General features: G+C 45.4%; 1 protein-coding gene across 2 annotated transcripts in view; it reads left to right on the top strand.

The window, feature by feature from the left end:
- The first annotated feature begins 5,906 nt into the window (after positions 1-5,906).
- The window catches only part of Dna2 (DNA replication helicase/nuclease 2), a 34,181-nt gene continuing 29,577 nt past the window's right edge, over positions 5,907-10,510 (top strand). The window contains exons 1-4 of one of the 2 annotated variants that reach the window (XM_045137753.1): positions 5,907-6,084; positions 7,092-7,275; positions 8,519-8,664; positions 10,012-10,143. In XM_045137753.1, coding sequence (XP_044993688.1) covers positions 5,975-6,084; positions 7,092-7,275; positions 8,519-8,664; positions 10,012-10,143 — 572 coding nt within the window. In that variant the 5' untranslated portion in view covers positions 5,907-5,974. The remainder of the gene's footprint in view (positions 6,085-7,091; positions 7,276-8,518; positions 8,665-10,011; positions 10,144-10,510) is intronic. The other variant, XM_045137755.1, reaches the window with a different exon arrangement.

The following is a 10,510-nucleotide window of genomic DNA, read 5'->3' as shown; positions in this document are numbered from 1 at the left end:
AAGCACTCTACCACTGAGTTGAATCCCCTGTTTCAAAAAGACTCTTTCTGTTTGTTTTTGTTTTTAAGGTAGGGTCTCACTCTAGCCCAGGCTGACCTGGTGGAATTCACTATGTAGTCTCAGGGTAGCCTTGAACTCACAGCGATCTTCCTACCTCTACCTCCCAAGTGCTGGAATTTGAAGTTGTGCACCATCATACCCAGCTTAATAAAGTTTCTTTTATTTCTTTATTTTTAGTTTGCTCTACCTGGGGATTGAACCTATGACTTTGTACATGCCAGGCGAGTGCTATACCACTGAGCTGTACCCTCCAGCTCTCTTTTTGTTAACAAAATTAATGTGGTATTTAAAAGCAGAAACTCCATAAATGAAGAAGTATCAGGTTTTTCTCACATGTTATTTCCAAGTACTTTGATCTGAGTTTAAAAAAAGTTATTGTATTTCCCAAAGGCAGTAATAATGAATATTGAATATCCTTGCTCTCAAAAGCAAAATAGTACTATATGTATGTTTTTCTTTGATGATTGGGTATGTAGTAGAAAACTGATTAAAGTGGACCATAAAATATTCATGTAGCTTTGAGTATCACAGGTTTCTGAGGAGTTATGTTGACACTAGTTCTTCCAGGTGAAGTGACTGTACTGTATTGTAAGTTCAAGTAAAATTATACAATATGATTTGATTGTGATCCTTTGTGTTGAGGTCATTTAAAATGTGGGAACTCAAATCATTGAATTTAGAGACTTTCTATGTTCTCCGTGCGCATGACAAGTGAAAGGAGACAGTTAAAGTTCCATCTGTAGCAATAGTCATTTGTAGAATTGAGGTGACTTTTCAAATGTTAAAAACTAAGTTGCAAGTGTTAGTTCTGCATCAATTTTGATTTTTTTGCATATCTTGGTAAAAATTTGATGTACTGGTTTCATCTTAAAAAATCTTTATTTGAAAAATAAATATGTGTCTTTTTATGATTTGTAAGTGTACCGGGATATAGAAATACATGTGTTTATAAAACTATTTTGTATATTTTCACTTCTCAATGACAATGTAGCTAACTATTGTCATTCAATCTTAAGATAAGTTAAATGTATCTCTTATGTTGTCAATAAAGGAGAGCTTAAAATTTTTAAAATAAAATTTACATTCTATCTCTGTAATAGAATCCATAGTATATTAAAAATAAAATTTTATCCTTGTTTTGATGGCTTCTTGAATTTATTATTTAGTTACTGTTTTGTGTAACTGGGGATCAAACCTAGGACTTTGCACATACTAGGCAAGGACCTTACACTTGAGTGTACCCCAGGCGTGTTTGTAGTTGTGGAAGGAGTACCTGGTAGGGCCCAGGCTGGCCGAGAGCTCCCAGCCCTCCGCTCGAGCCTCTCCAGCGCTGGAATTACAGGCATGTTCTACCAACCAGACTAACTCCTTTCCTTCATAATGCTTTCTGATATTTTAAAAATATTTTATTTATTATTTATTTTGAGAGAGAGAGAGGAAAAATGGACATGCCAGGGCCTTCAACCACTGCAAATGAACTCCAGATGCATGTGCCACCTTGTGCATCTGGCTTACATGGGTCCTGGGGAATTGAACCTAGGTCCTTTGGCTTTGTAGTTAAACACCTTAACCACTAAGCCATCTCTCCAGCCCCAGTTCCTTTCTTTTAAATGTCTACATAATTGTGTGCCACCACACCTGGCTAAATGTCTACAAATGTTAAATATAAGAAGTCAAAACACTCTCTCGGCCTCTTTCTCTTTCAAATATTTCATATATATATATATATATATACATATACATATATACATATATATATATATATAGAGAGAGAGAGAGAGGGAGGGGGGGGCTGGGTATGGTGGCACTCACCTTTAATCTCCAGCACTCAGGAGGCAGAGGAAGGAGGATAGTCGTGAGTTTGAGGCCACCCTGAGACCATATTGAATTCCAAGTCAGCCTAGCTAGAGTGAGACCCTATTTCAAAAAACCAAAAAAAAATAACCCACCACACACATACAAAAAGAGGGCTGGCTGGTGAGATGGCTTAGCAATTAAGGCACTTGCCTGTTAAGCCTAAAGACCCAGGTTCTATTCTCAGTACCTATGTAAGCCAGAAGCACAAGGTGGTGCATGTGTCTGGAGTTCATTTGCAATGGTGCTAGACGCCCTGGTATGCCCATTCTCTCTGCCTCTTTCTCAAATAAATACAATATTAAAAAGTCAGAATGAGCTGGGGGTGGTGTTGCACGTCCTTAATCCCAGCATTTAGGAGGCAGAGGTAGGAAGATCACCGTGAATTCGAGGACACCCCAAGACTACATAGTGAATTCCAGGTCAGCTTGGACTAGAGTGAGACCCTACCTTGAAAAACCAAAAGCAAAACAACAGCAACAAAAAAAGAAAAAACAAAAATTCAGAATGAAGTCAGGTGCCTTTAATCTAGCACTGGGGAGACTGAGGTGGGGGATCACTAAGTTCAAGGCTTGCTTTTTTATTTTATTTCCTTATTTTATTGTTGTTTTCAAGGTAGAGTCTCACTCTAGCCCAGGCTGACCTGTAATTCACTCTGAATTCTCAGGGTGGCCTATGAACTTAATGGCCATCCTACCTCTGCTTCCCGAGTGCTGGGATTAAAGGCATGCACCACCGCGCCTGGCTTGTTTATATATATACATATATATTTCTTATTTATTTATTTATTTGAGAGAGAGAGAGAAAGAGGCAGAGACAGAATCGGCAGGCCTGTGAACTTCAGAAGCATGTGTCATGTGCATCTGGCTTGTGGGGGTTCTGGGGAATTGAATCAGGCAAATGACTTAGCCACTAAGCCATCTCTTCAACCCTCAGCTTGTTTTTGAGAAAGTCTCATCATTGGACTTGCTATGTCGCTGAGGGTGTCCCTGAACTCCTTATGTACCCGGCTCCACTTCCCCTGTACTAGGATCAACCCTAACCCTATCATTCCCAGCTGATAGCTAAGTTCTGAACTGTTTTACTGAGTTTTCCAGTAAAACAGAATGAAAAACAAAACAAAACACAAAAGGAGGTTGCTTTCCCAGGAAATGCTGAGGACTGCTTGGTTTGAGTCATCTGCAAATGAGTTTGTTTGTTTGTTTATTTATTTATTTATTTATTGAGGTAGGGTCTCGCTCTAGTCCAGGCTGACCTGGAATTCACTATGTAGTCTCTGAGTGACCTCGAACTCAGGTTTTTCTACCTGTGCCTCTCGAGAGCTGGGACTTAAAGCGTGCTCCACCACGCTCAGCTACCGTCATTTAATATCTTGTTTTTTTATTTATTTGAGAGAGGAAAAAAAAAGCAGAGACAGAGAGAATCGACTCAGCAGCGCCTCCGGCCGCCGCACACAGACTCGGGACGCATGCGCCACCTTGTGCATCTGTCTTAGGTGGGTCCGGGGGAATCGAACATGGGTCTTTTATTCTTCGCAGACGAGGGCCTTAGCCGTTAAGCCACCCGCAGCCCTTGTTGCTTGGTTTTGCGCAAACACCTGCTCACACCTGCGGTCCCCGCGCAGGGCGGGAGCGCGGCGGGGGCGGGGCCGGCGCATGCGCACGCGGCGCGCGCGGACGGACCCGCGCTTCTCTCCCCGCCGCCGCCGCCGCCGCCCGGGACCCCGAGCCGGGCGCCGCGTCCCCGAGCCCCGCATGGAGCCGCCGCACGACCCCGAGCCGCCGCGCGTGGAGGGGCGCGGCCCGGAGCGGCGCGAGCCGCGGCCCGAGCGGTGGGTGAGCCGGGCGGGCGCTGGGGGGCGCGGGAGATTTGAACGCCGAGCGGGAGGCCGCCCCGCCGGCTGCGCGCCGGGCAAGGGCCCGTGCCCGACCGTGTGGACGTGGAGCCCTTCCCGGGGACACTGCCTGGGGCTCGGGTCAGCAGCGACTTAGAAGCGATACTATACATCCAATATGCCTGTTGTATATATATTATATGACATATAATTGTATATCCGAGACGCAGTTTCATGCCAACCCCGGCTCACTCGGAGCTCACCGAGTTCCCCGGGCTGGCTTCCATGTCACTGGGATCTTCCTTTCTCAGCCTTTCGGGTCCTGGGGTTACCTGCGACCCACCAGGTCCCGCAGTCACACCTTTTTTTATTTTTATTTTTATTTTTATTTTTATTTTTATTTTTATTTATTTATTTATTTGAGAGCGACAGACACAGAGAGAAAGACAGACAGAGGGAGAGAGAGAGAATGGGCGCACCAGGGCTTCCAGCCTCTGCAAACGAACTCCAGACGCGTGCGCCCCCTTGTGCATCTGGCTAACGTGGGACCTGGGGAACCGAGCCTCGAACCGGGGTCCTTAGGCTTCACAGGCAAGCGCTTAACCGCTATGCCATCTCTCCAGCCCAGTCACACCTTTTGAGAGATCTTTTAGGCAGCGCAGCTGACCTTGGGAAATTCATGGTCTGAGGCTAGAAGGCGAGTAAAGTCAAGAGATGTAATTTAAAGGACCATGTGAAAGGCCCTGGATGTTACATTTGGAAGGATAATGACATTGCTTTTTCATTTGGCCACTTATTTATTTGTTTATTTGAGAGTGATAGAGAAAAAGAGGGAGGGGGAGAGAGAGTGGGCACACCAGGGCCTCCAGCCTCTGCACACGAGAAGCATGTGCCACCTTGTGCATCTGGCTTACGTGGGTCCTGGGGAATCGAGCCTTAAACCGGGGTCTTTAGGCTTCACAAGCAAGCCCTTGTTTGGCCACTTACTAAGACGATGGAGAAAAACAGGAAAGAGCAGGGCTTTCTTTTTTCTTTTTCATTTTCTTTTTCTTTATCTTTTTCTTTCAGACAGGGTTTCTCTCCAGCCCAGGCTGACCTTGAACTCACAGAGATCCTCCTACCTCAGTCTACAGAGTGCTGAGATGTGTGAACTATCACACCTTGCTAGGTGGGGTGTTTTCTTTGAAAACATTTTGACTTGTTATTTGCAAAGAGAGAGAGTGAGATTGCAGCAGTGACTATGGGCATTTCAGGGGCTCTTGCTGCAGACTCCACACGCATGCACGACTTTGTTCATCTGGCTTTAGGCGGGTGCTAGGGAATCGAACCCAGGCTCTTGGGCTTCGCAAGGAAGTGCTGAGCAGCCTCCTCAGCCCACAAGAGATGTTTTCTATAAAGACTTTTTAAAACTATTTTGAGAGAAAGAGAGAATTGGTGCTCCAAGGCCTCTTCCACTAAAACAAACTCCAAATGCTTGCCCCACTTAGTGGGCATGTGCTACCTTGCATGTGCCTCACCTTTGTGCTTCTGGCTAACGTGGGATCTAGAGAGTCGAACATGGGTCCTCAGGCTTCACAGGCAAGCACCTTAACCATTAAGCCATCTTTCCAGCCCTATAAAGATAATTTTTGTGTTTCAGGAGGCTTAGACTTATGGGGGAAAGTATTGTAAAATTGACTTGGCCATTGTAAAATAAGAAACTACTAGTTTCCCTAAAGGAGTGGGCTACTCTGACCAGTATGAAGCCTGTTTAGTAGGGAGGTCCCAATAGCCCCTTGGTTGGTGTCAATCTGTAGTTTCTGTTTGTTTGTTTGTTTTTTTTTTGCTTTTCAAAGTAGGGTCTCGCTGTAGCCCAGGCGGACCTGGAATTCACTATGTAGTCTCAGGGGGTGGCCTTGATCCTTCTACCTCTGCCTCCCCAGTGCTGGATTAAAGGCATGTGCCACCAAGCACCAGCTTTTCTTTTCTTTTTTTTTTTCAAGGTAAGGTCTCCCTGTAGTCCAGGCTGACCTGGAATTCGCTGTGTAGTCTCAGGGTGGCCCTGAACTCTCAGTGATCCTCCTATGCCTCCCAAGTGCTGGGACAAAAGGCATGCGCCATCACGCCCGGCTGCCCGGCTCACTTACTTCATGGATTTTGTGTGTATGTTTCAGATTTCAGAAGCCAGTGGAAGCTCCCTTTCCTAAAACAGTTCTGAACCGAGGAAAGGACAACCGCTACCTGGTGATGGCCGTCGATGTGGTGCAGAATGAAGGAGGGAGCTGTGAGAAGCACCTCACCATCACTGCTTCCCAGGCGCTGGAACATAAAGAGCTCTGCGTCCTTAGGGATGACTGGTAATGCTTATGATTCCTCTGTGTGTGTGTGTAATGTGTTCACATGTGAGTGTGTGCATGTGGAAGTGAGAGGTCATTGCCAGATGTCTCCCCTAGTTGTTCTCTACCTTATTTATTTATTTTCGTTTTTTTTTTTTTTTTTTTTTTTTGTTGCTTTGTTTTGTTTTATGAGGGATGGTCTCACTCTAGTCCAGGCTGACCTGGAATTCACTATGTAGTCTCAGGTTGGCCCCGAACACTCAGCAATCCTCCTACCTCTGCATCCCGAGTGTTGGGATTAAAGGCATGCACCACCATGCCCGGCTATTTTTATTTTTATTTACTTATTTATTTATTTTTTGATTTTTTGAGGTAGGGTCTCACTCTAGCTCAGGCTGACCTGGAATTTACTGTGTAGTGCCAGGGTGGCCTTGAATTCATGGCGATCCTCCTACCTCTGTCTCCCAAGTGCTGGGATTAAAGTCGTGCGCCACCATGTTCGGACTATTATTTTTTTTTAATATATTTTGTTTATTTATTTGAGAGAGAGAGGTAGAGAGAGAGAGAGTGAGAGAGAGAACAGAATGGGTGCACCAGGGCCTCCAGCCACTGCAAACAAACTACAGATGCATGTGCCACCTTGTGCATCTCAGTTCCTGGGGAATTGAATTGGGATCCTTAGGCTTTGTACGCAAATAGCTTAACCACTAAGCCATTTCCCCAGCTCTGCTTCTTTTTTTTGAAAGAAAAAAAAAATTATTTGAGAGATAAAAGAGGCGGACTATGGGCGTACCAGGGCTTTGTGCCACTGCGACCTCTTCAGACGCATGCATCCGTTTTGTGCATCTAGCTTTAGGTGGGCACCTGGCGAATCAAACTCGGGCCATCAGGCTTTGCAAGCAAGTGACTTCAACCACTGAGCAAGCTGCTCAGTGAAATTATGCCTGCTTGTTTCTGTCTGCTTGCTTCCCTTGTGCCTTACTCTGCCCCTGAGCCGTGTCCCCAGCCCCGCTCTGCTGTATTTTCAGGTGTTCTGTGCCAGTAGAGCCAGGGGATGTCATTCATCTGGAGGGGGATTGCACAGCGGGCACTTGGACCATCGATGACAACTGGGGGTATTTGATTCTGTGTCCAGACATGCTGATTTCCGGTACAAGTGTAGCCAGCAGTATTCGATGTATGAGAAGAGCTGTCCTGAGCGAAACTTTCAGAGTAAGTCATATGCATACCTGATGTTGATCCACAATCTTAAAGCATATAAGGGCTCCCTGCCCTGTGTAGGGCACTGAATCCAGAGCCATGGATGGTTAAGGTACATGCTGTGCCACAGAGCTACGTTCTCAGCTTCTAAGAGTTTTTTTTAAATATTTTATTTCTTTATTTATTTGAGAGAGAGAGAGAAAGAGGTAGAGAGAAAGATAGAATGGACATACCAGGACTTCCAGCCACTGCAAATGAACTCCAGACACATGTGCCACCTTGTGCATCTGGATTACATGGGTCCTGGGGAATCGAACCGGGCTCCTTAGGCTTTGCAGGCAAATGCCTTAACCACTAAGCCATTTTCCCAGCCCCCCCTTTTTTTGGTTTTTCAAGGTAGGGTCTTGCTGTAGACTGGGCTAACCAGGAATTCACTATGTACTCTCAGGGTGGCCTTGAACTCACTGCAATCCTACCTCTGCCTCCTGACTGCTGGCATTAAAAGCATGTGCTACCATGCCCAGCTTAAAAATCTTTTATTTTTGTAAGTGTGTGTGTGCGCGTGCGTGTGTGTGTCTGTCTCGCAGCTGTGCCCCAGATGAATTGGAAGGTGAGGTTTGATATGTACAATTATGTTTTTTTTTTTTTTTTTAGATTTCTATTTGCTTATTTATTTGAGAGTGTCAGACAGACAGAGAGAGAGAGAGAGAGGCAGATAGATAGAGAATGGGCACGCCAGGGCCTCCAGCCACTGAAGACAAACTCCAGATGCAGATGCCAACTTGTGCATCTGGCTTATGTGGGTCCTGGAGAATTGAGCCTCGAACCAGGGTCCTTAGGCTTCACAGGCAAGTGTGTAACCACTAAGCCATCTCTCCAGCCCTGCACAATTATCTTCTGACCACCATGTGTATGCTGTGGCACATGCGTGCCCACATTCCACCCACACACGTGAAAGTCAAATTCATTCCACCCTCAGAATCAAACATTGGGTGCTGGGCATAGTGCTTCACACCTGTGATCCCAGTACCCTGTAGGTTTAGGAAGGAGGATCACTTCCAGTTTGATAACAACCTGGGCCATGTTGTGAATTCCAGGCTGGCTTGAGTTTCAGAGTAAAAATATAACTCCAAAGGGAATAAAACATAGTTTAATCTTTTGACATGTTTCTTGTTGATTATGATGATTCCATGACATTCAGTCTTGTGTGTTGTTGTGTTGTAGAATAATATGATTTGATGATTTGTTTTCATAGGGCTCTGATCCAGCCTCACGCCAAATGCTGGTTGGTACAATTCTCCATGAAGTGTTTCAGAAAGCAATAAGTACTAGCTTTACCCCAGATAAGCTACAAGAACTTGCTTTGCAAACTGTTCAAGAAATAAGGCACTTGAAGGAAATGTAAGTACTTCTGAGAACTACATGTTCTGTTTTATTCTATACGTGCTTGCCCAGAATTTAGGTTTCTGGAATCAGATTCTTCACTGTCAATTAGAATTACCTAGAGTATAGCCCCCAAGGTTACAGTACCTTGTGGCTCATATCTGTAATCCCAGAATTTCATTTGAGGAAGGAGGATAGCTAAGTTCAAGACCAGTATATGTTACAGAGTAAGACCTGATCTGAAAAACAAACAAAGGGGCTGGAGGGATGGCTTAGTGGTTGAAGCGCTTGCCTGAAAAGCCATGGACCAAGGTTCTATTCCCCGGGACCCACATAAGCCAGATGCACAAGGGGGCACACACATCTGGAGTTCGTCTGCAGTGGCTGGAGGTCCTGGCACACCCATTCTCTCTCTCTGTCTCTTTCTCTCTTTCTCTGTCCAAAAAAAAAAAAAAAAATTTTTTTTCTTGGGCTGCAGGGATGGCTTAGTAGTTGAGGCATTTGCCTGCAAGGCCAAAGGACCCAGGTTCAATTCCCCTGAACCCATATTAGCCAGATATAGAAGGTGGCACATATGTCTGGAGTTTGTTTGCAAGTGGCTCGAGGCCCTGGTGTGCCCATTTTTGTTCCCCCTCCTTTCTCTCTGTCAAATAAATAAATAAATAAAATAAAAATATTTAAAAATAATAAATTTCTTTATTTGCAAGCATTGAGACAGAATGAGTGAATGTGGACACTCGAGGGCCTCTGGTTATTATAAACAAACTCCAGGTACAGGTGCCATTTTGCACATCTGCCTGTATGTGGGTACTAGGGAGTTGAACCCAGACCACTAGGTTTTGTAAACAAGTGTAACTACTGAGCCATTTCTCCAGGAAAAAAAAAAAAAAATGTTTTGGTTCTGGAGAGATGGCTTAGCAGTTAAGGCACTTGCCTATGAAGCCTAAGGACCCAGGTTTGACTCTGCAGATCCCACATAAGCCAGATGCATAAAGGTGAGGTAAACACAAGGTCAGACATACCCACTAGGTGGTGTAAGCATCTGGAGTTTGATTGCAGTGGCGGAGACCCTGGTGTACCAATTCTTTCTTTCTCTCTTTCTCTCTCGCTCTCTCTAAAAAAAAAATTTGTTTTCTTGGTTTTTTTCAAGGCAGGCTCTCACTGTAGTACAGGCTGACCTGGAATTCACTCTGTCGCTCCAGGCTGGCCTCAAACTCATGGTGATCCTCCTACCTCTGCCCTCCACGTTCTGGGAGTAAAGGTGAGGGCCACCACGCTAGCTTCAGCCAGTGGCAGCTGAGCTGCCCATGGGGACACTGTCTTCCTGATCTGTGTTTACTTAGTCACTGTGTCTCACTTCCGCAGGTATCGCTTAGGCCTGAGTGAAGATGGACTGAGACAGGAGGTCGAGGAGTATCTTCCTTCGCTGTCTAAGTGGGCTGCAAAGTTCATGCACAAGAGCAGCGCCACCGACTTCCCCGTCATGCGGCTCTCTCTGTAAGAAATGCATTTGCCTTGTGTGATCTCAGAGCTTTAGACCACGATCTGGTTCTGTTGAGTCAAAGGTTTATATAAATTTTAAAAAGCCGGGTGTGGTGGTGCACGTGTTTAATGTCGACACTCAGGAGGCAGAGCAGAGGTAGAATTGCCGTGAGTTCGAGGCCACCCTGAGATTACATAGTGAGTTCTAGGTCAGCCTGGAGTAGTGAGACCCTACCCTGAAAAAAAAAAAAAAAAAAAAGCAAGACATGGTGGTACACGCCTTTAATCCCAGCACTAGGGAGGCAGAAGTAAGAGGGTTGCCGTGAGTTCGAGGCCAACCTGAGACCACAGAGTGAATTCCAGGTCAGCCTGGACTAGAGTG

This window comes from Jaculus jaculus, chromosome 18 (genome assembly GCF_020740685.1).
Source record: "Jaculus jaculus isolate mJacJac1 chromosome 18, mJacJac1.mat.Y.cur, whole genome shotgun sequence".
Lineage (NCBI taxonomy): Eukaryota > Metazoa > Chordata > Mammalia > Rodentia > Dipodidae > Jaculus > Jaculus jaculus.
This window is presented reverse-complemented; position numbering and strand designations above follow the sequence as displayed.